At 42.4% G+C, this 16,555-nt stretch overlaps 1 protein-coding gene across 3 annotated transcripts in view; it reads left to right on the plus strand.

Annotated features, from left to right (window-relative positions):
* Window positions 1-16,555, plus strand: part of ME2 (malic enzyme 2) — a 123,408-nt gene that overhangs the window by 37,587 nt on the left and 69,266 nt on the right. For all 3 annotated transcript variants that reach the window (XM_069219360.1, XM_069219286.1, XM_069219309.1), the window contains exons 4-5: window positions 4,764-4,913; window positions 15,400-15,475. In XM_069219360.1, coding sequence (XP_069075461.1) covers window positions 4,764-4,913; window positions 15,400-15,475 — 226 coding nt within the window. The remainder of the gene's footprint in view (window positions 1-4,763; window positions 4,914-15,399; window positions 15,476-16,555) is intronic.

Genomic DNA, 16,555 nt, shown 5'->3' on the forward strand with positions numbered 1-16,555 from the left:
CGCGACCCGGCCTGACTTCGTGGTTCGTCCCGGTCAAGAAAAACATCCGAAAAAAAGACTAAGTCCGAACGTAAAAAGTTGACCGGGACCTTCCAGCCATCGTATCCGAGAAGGGCTCCACGGACGTCGGATCAAGATCCAGGTTTACCCCGGTCGAAGGATTTTCATCTCGAAAAAACGACTAAGTCCGAAGGTAGAAATCACCACCGAGGAAACCAACTTCGCGTATCCGGACAAGGGCTCCAGGAGGTCGGATCCAACTGGCAGGTTCGTCCCGGTGAAGAAAAACTTCAAAATAAAGACTAAGTCAGAAGGTAACTTTTTAACCGAGGCCTCCCGCGACCTGTAGCCGAGCAGGGCTCCATCGCGGTCGGCCTGAAAGTTTGACTTTGTCCCGGTCCTGGTGCAACCAGATGACCCGATTGGCGCTTTTTGTTTCTATGCGCTAGAAAATAATAATACTTTAAAAATTCATATCTCCGGTTCCCCTGAACCGATTTTAATCGTTTTTGTGTCATTTTAAAGATAAAAATATAAGCTATTTTTATAAATTGGTTTTGGATTTTTAAACTGTTTCCTGTGTTTTATTTAATTACTGTTTTGTGATATTTGAATGCTTTACACTTTGTCTCCTAAGTTAAGCCTTGACGCTCGATGCCAAGCTACCAAGGGTAGAGCTGGGATTAATTTACTGAGACCTAACTGTACTTTTGTGGAGGTTTGTGGCTTGTTGCTAGGTGTAGGTACCTACCTGCCATATCAATAACCCATTTTCCAACACTGGGAGGTCTATGAATACCTCTGCGTGAATGGAATATTTCTTCTCAATTGCAGCTACTGCAGTGAAATAACAAGTATTAAATATATAGAGGTTCCACCAGGCCATCCTTTTGCATATAGTCATAGCGCTGATCAGTTCATTGGTACTCAGCAAAATGGATAACTGCACTAGTCTACTATTGAGTCTCCACCCTACAAACCACTTGCCCAAATTATTGGCACAGTGCTGATGGCAAAAAACAGAACCCTATTCAAGCTACTGATGCCAGTAGAATGCCAGTGATGCACTCCCTGGATACCGCTGTGATACTGTGAATTGAATGTAGAAAAGACAGAGTGGCTGACATGCATGAGAACATGGCTCAGTGCAATCAGATGGCCTTGGCACACTCATTTAATCTTAAATACCTGGGAATTAGTATCACTGTCAACACAGGTTCTCTAAATTAACTAAACTACTAGGAAGGGCTTTACAGGGTGGTCTCTCCTCCCCTGCCATTCAACAGGAGGATTAAGACAATACCTTTCTGCTGAAACTACTTTATTATGCCAGCCCACCGTCATCAATCAAGGGATGATATAGAGCTTATGAGTTTGGGTAGGCATTTTACAACATTTGTTAGGGAATTGGTTGCCAGGAATCACCAAGGCCTCATTTTAGAGCACTAAATTGGAGGATTGTCTGGGGTTACCATACTTACAGAAATCTGCAGAAGTCGCACAGTTATAATATCTAGAAAAATGGCTCAAGAAAGACACTTTAAAAACAATGGTCCTTATTGATGGGAAGACCATCACCCAATGTCATTGAGTGCAGTTCCTATTGGCAAATGATATATGAGCAAGCAGAAAGGTGACCTTGGAGCATTTCTTTGGTATCCAGATGCCTGACACCATCCCATTCCATGTAACATTCACAATTCAAAGTGGACTGAGGTCCACAAAATTTCAACCAAACTGAGGTTCATCAAATTTCAAGTTGTGCTCCATCAAAAAAAAAATGGATGCTCTGAATCTGAATGACTTGCTTTCTTTTAAATACAAAGAAATAAGATTCTATTCCAAATCTAAATGAAGCCTTCATTTGGCATTGGAAGCACATATTCAGTGGTTTAATATAACATTATAAATTTAAAAAAATAAGAACTTTGACTCACACGACCAAGCCCTAACTTTTGAAAAATGCATAGTGGCCCAACATAGATGTAACACAGACTTTTCCCAGGAATAGTTAAACCCATGGTATAGAAGTGGGAAGCGAAAGGTCTATAATGCTTTCCTAATTTAATGAGCAAGAGAAATTGTAAACGTTCTAAGATGTACACTAACAAATTCATACGCTTCACAAACATTTGTATGCGTACCTGCAAGTGAGGCACTATGTTCAGCCAAAAACATTAACTATAAGGAATGAAACTAGGTCTTTCAATCCAGTGTTTGTATTCAACCACACAAAATTATGATTTCACCATCTGTGTGGGAATCTCAATGGGAATTGATAATCAAATGTTTATAAAGGTCCTGGAAGATAAAGCATGGAAAGGCAACTGAAGAGAGATGTTGGACAGGGTGTAATATGAAGGTGTGTAGGCACTGCATGCATTGTGACCCTACACTAATATAATTAACAACAAGTATACACTCTGAAATAAGTTAGATCCTAGATGGGCCCCTTCCAGATGGTCCTTTCCCTTTTCTCTTTGGGTCACATGCAACCACAAACTTGAATACCTGCAAGAATAACCTATGAAGATTGCTGGTACTCATAGCTAACAAATCCATAACAACAAAGTGGAAGACTGTGAGAAAGTCCTCAAATGAAGCAGTGGAAGCTTCGGATCATAAAAATGAGAGAAATAGAAAGAATAATTTGTGATACATTAAGGCAACCTGTTCAGAGAGATTGCTTACTTGTGACTCCAAACAGAGAACTGAAGTTGTAAATTTATAAATGAGGGAGAGAGAAGGATTTTGTAGAGTCCTGAGTTAATAATCAAATGACTCAGGAAAAGAGTCTTCTTTATATCAACCTTTTAATGGAATGCTTTCCCAAAGCACTTCTGTGCACACCAGGACAAAGAACGAGGAGGAAACTAGAAGATTGGCTCGCATGAATGTTGTTCCTCACCTAGCCCCACCATGTATACTTGGGACAGGAGACTAAAGATTGTTTCTCTGCCCTCCTCTTCCACAAAATGCTCTTCATGTATTTTTATGACACCCCACAGTTTAAAGACCTTATACTATTTGTTTTTATTCTTTGTTTATTACCTGGTCTTTTGTAAAGACGGTTGGTCTTAGACTTGGCTGCTTTATACCAGGATCATGCCCACTTTGGTTAGTTCCCATCTCCACTGCGCTTACAGCCCCTCCACATCCTCCCTTTTCATTAGTACTCCTGACCCCACTCCACTCATCCGTCCCAAAGGGACCATTATAGTCATCTGTGTTGCTTGCAGTTTTAAACTGACTGCCAAGATAAATTGGTTAGTGCCATGAGGGATTAGTAAAATATTGATATTGTGTGATGCCCTCTGTGCTGGTATACTCACCTAGTCTTTTTGTTTGTTCTCTTGTAAGAGACTGTGGATGAAAAAGAATAACCTGTGGAAACAAAAGTAAATCCAATTTGTGATGAAGGCATACCTCTAATGCATGCCTTTCGCTAAGGAGGTTGACGAGATACCAACAAATCTGTTGACTTGCATACAGTACATTGAGGAGGTGGTGCAGTGATATTGTTTTTTAAATGTGGGCCCCCCTTGCCTGTTTGGATCATAGAAATCACACTTTTGGGGTTTGAATTAGATAGCATTGGACTTCATCTCAAAATATAGCCACACAGATTGACTCAAAAGCTTGTCCTGTTTAATGTTTGTAAGGCAAGTGAATGAGGTACTACATGTGTTGCTTGTTTCTCTACTCTTCATGTTAAGAAAGCCTGTGTTCCTTGTAATCTAATAATGTTGATAGTCAATGCCACGTTAAGAACAAAAAACAACTTTTTTGTAGTGATGTTTACACAGTGGTCTTCAGCTAAACGTGCACTTAATTATTTAGCCTTGTTATAGTTACCCCACACCACAGGCAAAAGCTAAAGAAGATTATTTTTTTTTAAATAACATTTACTTAAAACAGATTTTAGTTTTGTTAAAACTGAATTGTACCTAGCAAGGACTGGAATATGAAATGCACAATACAAAATTAAGCTACACAGATGTCAAAATGGTTTTCCTAAACTTTGTGTTGGTTTGAACTTGCCAACCTCGTGGTAATGCGCAAAAACTCCTTCTCCAGTCGCTCCCCTCGTGGGAACCTTCTTTTGAAGTTATGAGTTCTTGTAGGGGAGGGGAATGTTTATAAGCTGATTCCTAGCATACATGAATGTCCACGTGGTGGTTCCAAGGGTGTGCCACTGCAGAAATGCTACTAGTGAGCAATAGTGGGAGTCCGATCCTTCATTAGAACTGTGCTTCAAGTGTGTGGTGAAATAAACATCTATCATACTGAACACTTAAATGCTATTTAGTCTTTGTGCAAAATCTGCATAATGGATTACGGTTGAAAGCTATTATACAGTAATGATTAGGTATTTGAATCAATATTACTGAATCTCTGCAACAGTACCGGCCTTCTATGCATCCTGCAGATTGAAAATCTGGCTTAGGCTCTGCATTTCTTTCAACAGGAACATGGATGCATGCCCATCAGTTAAGTGTCAATAAAGAAGAAAAAGAGAATTTAACTGTGAAATGGTCCATGACTAATGAAAAGTTGACTGTATTTAGGGTTTATGAAAGTTACCATTATCTAGAGGTTTACCTGCTTTTCATTTCTGGTAGGTCAATGGGTAGTTAATGGCTTGAAATACCCTGTAGAAGTCTGTGAAGGGTGTGCGTCTGTTAAATTGCACTTATGTAAATACTGGATCAGTGTCCCTGCAATATTCTCACCTAACATAATTTAATTGTGCATGTTTTTAGGTATATCTATGTAATGGGAATCCAGGAGAGGAATGAAAAGTTGTTTTATAGGGTGCTACAGGACGACATTGAGCGATTGATGCCTATAGTGTACACTCCAACGGTGGGCCTAGCCTGCTCACAGTACGGGCACATCTTCAGAAGACCAAAGTAAGTGCTAACCATTGCCATTGAATATTAATAATTGTTAGGTAGTTGCAAAATTACATCAAAGCGCCATAGAAGACATATCACCATTCTTGATAACCAAGTTTTACCTGCTGTGAAAAAAAGCAGCAGCATGCCACTCATTTCCAATAATAACATATACATATATGTGACAACTGTTAATTTGCAGATCTATGAATCAATGTCTATTGTGCTACAAGAACAATAAAGTCAACTGTCTTGATCATTTGACCATTTTTAATAATAAACAATTGTTCAACATTATTCAGGCATCTCTTGTATGTTTTCTTTTGCTGGGTATGAACACAGATTAGATAAAGGAAACTACCTCATGACAAGCATTTAGTTAATTTTTTATGGGTTGCTCTGTGTGTGTTCCATCTCCACTCGAACATTATTGAAATGCAGATGTTGCCTTCACCTAGAAAGTGTTCATAGAACATAATTGGGAGGACAAGAATCGGTGGTAGTCTAGAGGGAATGGATGACTGTGTCCACAATGGAGTCTTTAACGTATAAAGCCTATTGGTTTGCCCAGATCAACAGTTTCACCTTCCCACTCTTTTTCTGAAGGTAAAAGTCTGTCAGCAGGGCAAGGCAATATATACTGTGGTCGCAGAGGGCTTCATGAGGCTGAATGTTTCCTTTGGGGCCCAACCGACACCCTGAGTTTGGGTGTTCAAACATCACAGTTGGGTAAACTTGAAAACCGTAGCCACTGATATCCTCTTGCTGCTGGTATCCCCTTGCTGCTGGTATCCCCTTACCATTTTATTTCACTGTCCGGTTCTAAGCTTTAACGAAATCACTGTTGTGGAGGTTGAAATCCTCCAGCAGGCAAGGTTGAAAGCCACAGTCTAGCCATGCTGTTGTATAACGTCTTTGCCAAGACCAGCTGCAGCTTTGTTTCCTGCAGCAAAAAAACTCTGACTGGGATAAACCAGAGAATCATGCCTGCTTGGTTGTATGTTTCTTGGGCAAACTTGGTACCTTGTCTGTAGGGGTTGGAAAATGTCTTCCCAGAGCCGCAGATGCATAGTAATCCCTTCTACCAAGTTATGGTGTTGTCCAGGATTTCCCTGTGTACGAGACAAGGACAGCTTCCTTCACCCTTGAGAATTGCACCCAAGAGCAGGATACAAGGCTTCAATCCTCGCCCAGGCCGAAAACAAGCAGACTTGCTATCTTTCTGCTTGTTCATTTTCATATCTAATAGCAGACACGGCTCCTCCGTTAGGGCGGAGGAGCATCTCCCCCCACCCCTATACCCCCGCCAGCAGCAGTTGCTGCAAATCTCCTTTAACAAACAAAAAGATAATAAACCATGACAAGATGAGGAGAGTGCACTGTGCACTCCCCTCATTGCGCATGTATGTTTGGCCAGGCTATCTCAGCCCAGCAACACAGTTGTGTGGCTTGAGAGAGCCTGCACAGGTTCCCAGTCTGCCTGGGAGTTCCCTGGCTGGGCGCTCCTTACCAATCCTAACGCTGTTTTGAGCACCGTCTGGATTGGCCGCAGGGCAGGCTGGGAGCCTGTGCCTGGAGCAACGGGAGAGGAGTGGCACGGCGCGGGAGTGGAGCAGGTAAGTGATTTATTTTTTATTTTATTTTAAATGTGTTTTATTAATTTGCCCCTGCACCCCCCACTCGCTGCCTCAGGCCAACAAAGCCCCTCGAGCCACTCCTGTCTAATAATGTTCTGAGTTCACGGCGGTAGGGGGAAACAGCATTTACAACACATCAGTTACCATGGAGCTCTTTATCACACAGCTTTTACCACGCATGCATTTACCACGCATGCATTTTTGGTGCTTTTACCACGCATACCATCACCACACATAGTAAGTCTAAGGTAAGTGTGTGTGTGTGTGTATGCAGGGTAAGGATATTGCGTGGTAAGGGTATTTTTAGGGTTTAAGGGTGGGTAAGGGTATTTGGCTGTAAGGGTATTTTTAGGAGTGGGTAAGCTATTGGGCTGTAAGTGTGTTTTAGGGCTAGGTATGGGTAAATGGTGGTAAAGATATTTTAGGTTTTGGGGGTAAGTAGGGGTATAGGGTGATAAGGAGAGTCTAGGGGTGGTAGGGGTATTGAGTGGTAAGCCCCCCCCCAGAAATAGGTTAAAAACATGTTTAAAAACAATATATATATATATTTCACTTACCTCATTTATACTTACCTGGATGCAAAGGCAGATGCATGGTAAATGTATGCAATGTAAAAAATGCGTGGGAAAAGCATGTGTTGTAGGAGCCCCCGATATAGTAGTAAGTCTAAAGTTGCAGGAACTCCTTGGCAGCTTCGCACACTGATCTCTTCCTACCTTTCCAGCAGTTCTTCTGAATTATGCCAGAAAACTCTATTCCAGAACTTTTCCATGATGCAGGTGCTGTTCCAGTCCTGCTAAGAGATTGCCAGTGAGAGGTATCCCTCTTTCTCCACCATTAAAACCTCCTCATACATTCTAGTTCCCTGCCATCAACCTGTTGAGAGGGTGTCTGGGAACAGACCCGTTCCATATATCTGCTTTCAACTGTGCCGTGTCTACCTACTTGGCATCATCATCGTCCCATTCCTGTAATAATCTTCAGATAAAAATAGGCCAGTGTTCTTGTATTTAATCTGCCCTGCCTTCTTGCCAAGTATCCTTCAGCAGCGCAACTGCCACAAGAGTATTTTGTTTTCTCCAGGAAGGCCCGATGAGAGATGTGTACATCTAATCCAGATTAGCTCTGTACTGAAGAAATCTAATCACTATAAATTAACTGTCACTGCAGGAGGGGGAAGCCTCAGAGAGACAGTTTATGGACCCAAAGTGACATTTGACTACACATTTAAGTTTAACAATGATTTTAAATTTTCATTAACAAAAAATAAATCCCTGAAGATGGATTTTCTAGGTTTTTCCCAAGGGAAGTTGCAAAAATATTAATTTTGTAGTTAAAACAGGCTTTGCACATGAAAAGACTGATTCAGTCTATGCAGTAATTAGTACTTTTTAATTATGTTACTTTAGAGGTCTGCCATTTAAATGTTTGGCATGTCCCATTTCACAAATTATGCCTTTAAGCGTTATGGGCTCCAATACAAGTTTTGTTTGACCTAATTAAGATTAGAAGTATACTTTTCAAAACCTATAAAAAAGATGTATTCTCCTTGCTGCAGATTGGAGTGGAGCCGTGAGCGCTGCTAAGAAAAGCAATGTTTAAATATATCATGTCAGTGATAGAAAGGCATGCTGCGGCCCACATGTTATATTTAATTTTTATGCTACTTTTGTAATTTGTAATTTTCACATATATACTGTGGCCTTACTAAAAAAATTAACTAAACCAGTTGGGGTTAGTTTACTTATTGTCTTGATTCAATGGTCAAAGCATATGCACTTAGAGTGTTTACTGGCTTCCGAGTGTCCACAGTAAAAATGTACTAGTAAATACAGTAAAAAAACAAAAAAATAAAAATAAATATGGATCGATGCAAAAAATAAGAATTTTTCTACATTGTCCATTAGACATTTATGACTGCCGGTAACATTTTAGAAAAAATAAAGAAACATTCTCATATTCTAAATTTCCACAATGTTCTTCAGTGTTACAGCAACTGCATAACCTAATTGGCTGCAATCCCTCAGTGTGCAGAGCTCTTATGTATTCCTCTCTCACTTGATAACGGAGACCAATCAACATATATATATATTTTTTTTTTTAAATGGGATGTGTAACCCTAAAAGTGCTACTTCTGGTGTAAGTAGATGGAGTTAACAGAGCCACCCCAGGTTCAGATCCTGGGAAAACCAGGAATGGTGACCTCCATGGTTGACATGGTGTCTCTTAACAAGGGGTTAGGCGGTCACTGTTAGAGAGAGAATTTACATTCAGATATTGGGAGAAAAGGGAATACACAAGATGCAGGAAACAGCGACAGGTCATAACAAGGAAACAAAGAGACTTCACTTACCTGAGACATCAAAACCCATTGTGCAGGGGAACATTTCATCCAGGAAGTTGGCAGAATACCAAGCACGCCATAACTGACCTTGTGGCATAGGAGGTGGGAGGTGGAGTTTTAAAGAGGGCATGGCTCCAGGAAAGAGAAACCAATGATGGAGGAGGAATTACGGGGGCCTTTGGCAAACAACACTACTAATACAGGAACAGGAGGCAGGTCTGGAGAGGAGAAGAATTGGAGCTAATAACTTTAAAATCCAGGGCTTCTCCAGTAGAGATGGATACAAGCTGTCAGACAACACCTTACCTGAAGTCCCTCTTTCTTCCAAGTGCAAGGATTTTAACCCCAGCAGGATTTAGGAAAATGTCAGCTGAGATTGAAGAAAAAAGATTAACCCCGAAGGGGAAAAGAATCTGAAACTGATGTGGCTCCGGGCAAGGAAAACCCTTTATCAAGAGGACTGGATTTGGTTGTGATCTGCGGGAAGTAAAACAGGCCCACATGTAAATATTGATATTATACAGCTGAGACTGGAAACTGAATTCAAGGAAAAGAATGAATCCTGGGAAGTAGTAACTGAGCATATTGTAAAATAACTTGCATAACCTGATAATAAAAGCCCTCCCCTATAATCTGTGGTTGACTGTGATTCAGCAAGCTAACACCCCGCAAACAATGAGAATATTGGTGTAGCATTTGTGGGGGGAAAAAACTCTGAATCTTTGCAAACAGGGGGATTTTGAAGAATAAAATCCACTCCTTCAGTGCTAAAAATTAAATGCCCTTTGCCTTAACCCCTTCCCCCTGCCCGTCTGGCAAGAGCAGGTGGTCGTGAGCTGGAGGTTCCAAGTACACTAGCCTTGCTAAAGGCCGCTCTCACGTCTTCCCATTGCTATACAGCAAGGGACACTGTATTAATATTTCAGCCTTTATCGGCCCCTGCCCCCACATGTTGTTCCAGCCTTTGAACCCAGGGATACTAGAAGAAGCGTAAGTTGAGGGGAGATTGGAAAGATGAAACTGAATAAGTTATAGACCATGGAGAACAAGTACATCAATCAACACCATGCATATCCACTCTCAAAGCTCAGGAGTAACCATGGTGTGTATGTCAGAGTGCACATTACACTGTAATCTGTGTTTTTGATTGATGCCTTTCAGAAATTAGAATAATAATTTGTAAGCGGGTAGCCCTCCCAAAATGTTTTCAGTACGGGAAAAAGCTCTGAGGAAAATTTTAGTTCAGTCTTTTGTCATTAGCAGGTTAGATTATTGTAATTACCCTTTGGACAACATCTACCTTTTCTATTTTACAAGTTGCAGTTGATGAAGCATGCGACTGCTCAATTTATCCTAGGCCTTAGCAGAAATACCAGTACCAATACATACATGATGTATCGTCAAAGCTTTATGCTTTTGTCACAGTGCCATATATGGCTCTCTTAACAACCACATCACTTCTTTCTTCTCTCTCTATCTGCTTTCTAGACCTCTTTGTTCTAGTATGCTCATCTGATGAGCATCCCAAAATTTAACATATTGCTCATGGTATGCCAGGGCTTTTCTGTGTTAACCTCTCAGACTTGGAATGACCTCCAGATAGCCATTCATGCAGAAGGAGTTCTTGAAATTTTGCAGACTATTTCAAATTCACCTGTGCATGCTGTAAGCAGTGTTCTTGTAGTAATTCCTTTCAGCACCAGGACAACATTGTGGATAATTTACATTTACAAATTAAATAACATTTGAGAATCACCTAAAATCCTACCTACTGAGGATTCCCGTCCAGGGATAAACTTACCACCCGTCATGATTCTCGAAAAATGATTAAGTGCCAAATGTTTCTTGATGCTAAGTAAGTCACTACAGGTCTCTGATACAGTCCCAGTCCTTAGGCAGACTCCTAGGCACCAGGTCCCTCTCTAGCCAGGCCTATGGCAAGACCATCGATTAATCTAAGCTTGTCTGCAGCAAAACTAACAAGGAAGCAAAGAGAAGCTTAAGAGCTGATAAGTGAATATTCATTGATGGTCTTGCCACAAAAACCCAGAAAGCAGCAAGCCATGAAAAGTTAAAAGAAGTCTGTAAAAAAGCACAGAAACTGCAGTTATAGCATGCCAGGAATACCTATTAAAGACAAAGCTGGGAAAATAATCATGGGTAACAAAGGCCAACAACGAAGATGGGTAGAGCACTTTGAAGATCTGCTGAACCAGCCCATGCAGCAGTCTCCACCAAACTTACAGGAGCTGACACGGACTGCCAATCGACTGCAGCAGACCAACCAAAGAAGCAATACGGCAATTCATCAAACGTCTGAGAAATGGGAAGACAGCAAGACCTGACAACATACCTGCAGAGGCACTGAAGGCAGACATTGAAACATCAGTAGACATGCTCTACCTCATCTTAGGAAGGATCTGGGAAGAATTAAAGGTGCCACCAGACTGGAAGGAGGGATATCTCATCAAGATCCACAAAAAGGGTGACCTTGCTATGAGAAGGCATTCAACAATGTAGACAGAGAGGCCCTTTGGAAAATACTCCACCACTACAGTGTGCCAGATAACGTCCGGAACTCTTACAAGGAAATGGCATGCAAGATAATCCATAGAGGACAACTCACGGAAGCCTTTCAAGTAAATACCATAGTTTGTCAGGTTGTTTGCTCTCACCTTTTCTCTTCCTGCTGGCCATAGACTGCATCATGAAGGCCTCCACAGCAAGAGTAAGAAATAGGATTCAGTAGACCCCTTGGGTGCTGATCGATGTCCTGGACTTTGCAGACGACCTAGCCCTACTCTCCCAAACCCTTCTGCACATGCAAGAGAAGACTGACAATGCGGCAGCACATCCGCACAACTTGGTCTCAACTTCCAACTTCCTTGGGGGACAATATCCTGAAGCCTAACACGGCCAACACAACTGTAATCACTCTTGCAGTTAATGCACTGGAAGAAGCTGAGGCCTTCACCTTCCCCTGTAGTGTCATAGACAAGCAGGGCAGCACAGACACTGACGTCAAGGCAAGAATCGGCAGAGCAAGGGCTGCCTTCATTCAGCTAAAGATCTGGAGCTTCAAGGATCTGACCCTGCAAACCAAGATCAAGTTTTTAACACCACCATCAAATTGGTCCTTCTACATGGAGGAGAAATTTGGAGGACAACAGTGACCATCACCAACCTAAAGTCAAGACCTTTATCTATCTGAGGACAATCCTCCATATCCACTGCCCAAACACCATCAACAACAACAACAACCCATGACAGCAGACTTTCCAACTCCCTGCATGAAGAAATCATGAAAAGATGCTGGGACTGGATAGGCCACATCCTCCGCAAACTGGCATCAAACACCACCAGGCAAGCCCTGACCTGAAACCGTCAAGGGAAAAGGAAAAGAGGAAGGCCAAAAAGCACCTGTCGCCAAGGCCTCGTGGTTGACTGTGAGGAGGTGGGTTACACCTGGAGTCAGATTGAAAGAAAAGCCCAGGACAGAGATGGCTGGGGAGTTCTGGGTAATGTCCCATACCCATGGAAGATTAGTAGGAATAAGTAAGTAGGTAAGTATAAAGGTGTACTATTATCTAACAAAAGGCTGTGAATGAACCAAGCTCGTTTTGCTGGAATTTAAACTCATGTCCATGGCAATCACTTAACTTGCCAAGCCTTCTTGCCAGTGTATCCATAAAAATGAGAATCCGTTGGGATTAATGGTCAGTTCTACCAATAATCTGGAAGATCTCAGAGAACTTGCGGAACAGATGACCCTGACATCAAGGATATGAAGGACGTTGTACAGCATCTGGAGTAGAATACAGCAAAACGGATGATAATCCGACAACCAACAATACCCAACAACCTGATAGTAGCTTCCACCCATGACTCCTCACCAGTGACACATCTCAATATATATACACTCTTAGAAATGTGGTGATCAGATGATAGTTTTAGAAAGGCTTGCAATGTAGGAAAGGGTGTTTAAGATCTGAAGTGACTTATTTAGTCTTTGAATATTCATGTAAAATGTCTTGGGAGAGAGAAGCCATGATGAATAATGGCAGGTAAGGACAGGAGCGAAGGAGTGTATTTGATCAATTAATCAATCATTAGATTTATAAAGCATGGCTTATCACCCCGGGAGGTATCCAGTTGCTGAGGATTGTCACTGCGAGCTGGTAGCCGCTCCTCAAAATGCCATGTTTTGAGCTTTCTCCTGAAGTCGATGAGAGTGTGTGTGGTCCGCAGGTGGTGGGGGGAGGTCATTCCAGATCTTGGCAGCGAGGTAGGAGAAGGTGCACCCTCCACTGTGGCTGCGTCAAAGTCTTGGGACTTGGGCGAGGGCACGGGTGTTGATCGGAGCTCCCTGAAGGGACGGTGGAAGGAGAGTCTGTGGTCGATGAGATTGGATCCGATGTTGTGGAGGGCTTTGTATGCAATCGTGAGGGCCTTGAATTTTCACCTCTTCTGCACAGGCAGCCAGTGGAGACCTCTCAGGTGGGAGGGCGATGTGGGTCCGCCTGGTTAGGTCCAAGATGAGTCTCCGCTGCTGCTTTCTGGATGGTCTGGATGCGGTGGAGGAGTCGAATGGGGAGTCCGATGTAGAGGGCATTTTCATAGTCTCGTCTTCTGGTAATGATGGCTTGGGTTACCGTTTTTCTGGTTTCGATGGGGATCCATCTGAAGATCTTCCATAGCAGGTGGAGGTCATGGAAGCTGGAGGAGGCCACGGCATTTATCTGTCGTTTGAAAGTGAGTTTGCTATCGATGATAATGCTGAGATTGCAGGCATGGTCAGTTGTCTGAGCATGGGAGCCCACCAGGAGTTTCAGCATGGTTAAATGTTAGTGGAGTGGTGTAGAGGAGAGCGTAGTGGAGAGGCAGAGTGGTGCGGAGTGGTGTAGTGTGAAATGGCATAGAGTGGAATAGAGTGAAGTGGTGTAGAGTGAGTAAAGTGACTTAGTGGCATTGTGTGGAGTACAGTGGCATTATATAGAGTGGAGTGGCCTAGAACACCGGAGAGTAGAGTGCAGTAGAGTAGAGTGGCATTGTGTGAGGTGGAGGAGAATAAAGTGGGTTAGAGGAGAGTACCATAGAGTAGAGTGGTGAAGAGTAGAACAGTTGTGGGTGTAGATGGTATAGAGTGGAGTGGTGTAGAGAAATACAGTTGTGGGTGTAAGTAACTAAAGTGTGAATAGAGATGGCAGATGGGGTAAAGCAACTTCAATAAGAAGCAGTATACCTGTGCTAAAATTAGGAAAACACATTGCACGTCCAGCAATAACACCAAAACGCTTTTAAAATAAAAAAAATGTGTGTTGCAAAAAGACACAGAAGAACAAAGACAAGGAAAAATATAAGTACTTTGTCCATGCTGCGGGTAGGAGCTAATACAGGAAAGGAAACCTGTGGGAGCAAAGCAATTGAAAGCATGGAAATGAGAGCGACAACGAAAACAACTAGTGGTATGCTGTGGGTGGGTTGTAAGCCTACTGAAGTGTAAACAATATGTGCTGCAGCACAGTGCATGTGCTGTGTAGGCGGGACCTGAAGGGAACTGAATAGCATCTGAATGTAACTGTTCCTTTGTGGTTCAGAGCCCACCACCCATAATAAAAAAAGAAGGCAATATTTCTTGATAATTTTATTCATCAATATGTAACTTTCCATGTTGCTTTTTCCCTTCCCTCTCATAAGAGGCATTGAGATACTACCACTTCCAATTGACAGAAGTGGATACATACATGTGTTAAAATCAGGTGCAGCAAGGTAAAACATTGCACAGCTTCTATACCTTTCTCAGCATGGCATCACTATGGAGAGGTGCTGGCCCAATCTCACTCTGCCTATCAATGTGCATTAGATCTGCTCAGTAGGTTAGTGAGTACAGACCCACAACAAATCCTTGCCCTTTCTGTAAAGACCACTTAATTGGAGCAGGCGGTTGCTGGTGGGGGCCACGGGCACTTGTTTTTCTGCTCCAGGAATTAACGAAGAGCAAGAGAGGGGGAAAAAGCACAAAGTGGAATGATGGAGGAAGAAAAACTAGCCCAAATGGGAAAGCAGGGAACGGCAAGAGCTTAAGAAAGGGGCAGGGAGTGGCTGGTATTGGATTAAAGAGGTATGAGTTGTTAAAAATCTCTGCAACCTTGGTATTCCATGTGCAGACATTTAATTGCACCGGCTGCTGGTTTTTTAAAAGAGCTTTGGGTACCAACACCCATTCTTTTACAAATTAAGCGCTACTGATAACATGTGAAGCATTCACACACACATGCACGCACCACATGCACACACACACACACACACATCTCCTTTTGAAAATAACACTTTAAACACTAAAGTTTTTTCCATTAAATAAGCAGCCACCCCCATAACAAATGAGTTTGATTCATGATGTTCTATTTTAAGTGTATAGCAGTATTAAGAAACCAGAACCATTGCTTGAAAAGATATTGTAGTTTATTTCTATTTTATAGTCATGGCATGTACAAACCATTTTCATTTCTTTGTGTTTCAGGGGATTATTCATTTCAATTTTAGACAGAGGTCATATCAGATCAATTCTGGACAACTGGCCAGAAACTGATATTAAGGTACAAATTCCAGTCTTGTGTTTCTGCTAGTTTGTCTTGTGTCTGCGTGTTTCAAAATCGTAACCAATTTTGTCTGAAGTCTTGTACCTACATATGCAGACTTTCACCACAGTTAAGGCACCGTTAATCTGAGTCTTTGGTTGAGGCGTTAGAGGATTGACAACACAGTGGGTGATACAAACATGGGGAACATCCCCATAAACTTTGCGTGGTTTTCATTTTAACAAGGACAATTTGAAACTATGACGCCTTCATTTTGTAAAATCGAATACAGCTAAGTGCATTATTATGGGGTCATTTTCAACATCCCCAAATCAATATTCTAATTCATTAAAAAAACAAGTGTCAGTGCCATATAAAGACCTGAGCAGGTGGTCTGTTTATGGGTCCTAAACTCAGGTTAATGTTTATGTGGGAAGAAAATACTACGCATGCAGACTCTTGTCACCTGAAACGTCTGTTGAGGTTCGAGCCATCCCACAGTTTTTTGACGCCATCAACAAAGTAACTTGCTTCTGTGTGAAGAGACAGGCTTATGGCGGTTCGCACTGATTTTTGGTGTGAGCTCTGTGGTTCCAGTGCGAACGGGTCAGTTTGTGGTCTCAAAGAGCCCAAAACCTTAAATATAGGTGTTCAAGTGCCGCACTAAGGGTCCAGGCCCTGAGGGACTCCTTTTTGGGGTCAGGAACTCACTGAAGACTGGTCCAGGAGCTGTTGGGGAGCCTGTTATGTCCCTGAGGTTCAGATCAGGAGGCCAGCTGACTAACCCTTTGAGTTACTCTGGGGTCCTGGGTTCAAGATGGGGTTGCAAGTCCAGTTCTTCTTCCCTAGGCAGTACGCCAGCAGGCAACAGGTCAGCACAGCAGGGAGGCAGTTCCTTGTAGAGCAGCAGTCCAGCAGAGTAGCTGCAGGCCCAGAAGTATACTGAAGAGTTGGTGTCTGAGGTAGCCTTTTTGTACCCTGGTTCCCTGGTTCTGGAATGTGGGAAAAGCTTCTACACTGTGACTTTGATGTTCATTGAATTCCCTACCTCCCCTGCCCTGGCTCCAAGCTAGATGAAATGACAATGCAGGGTCCTGT

Source organism: Pleurodeles waltl, chromosome 1_1 (genome assembly GCF_031143425.1).
Source record: "Pleurodeles waltl isolate 20211129_DDA chromosome 1_1, aPleWal1.hap1.20221129, whole genome shotgun sequence".
NCBI lineage: Eukaryota > Metazoa > Chordata > Amphibia > Caudata > Salamandridae > Pleurodeles > Pleurodeles waltl.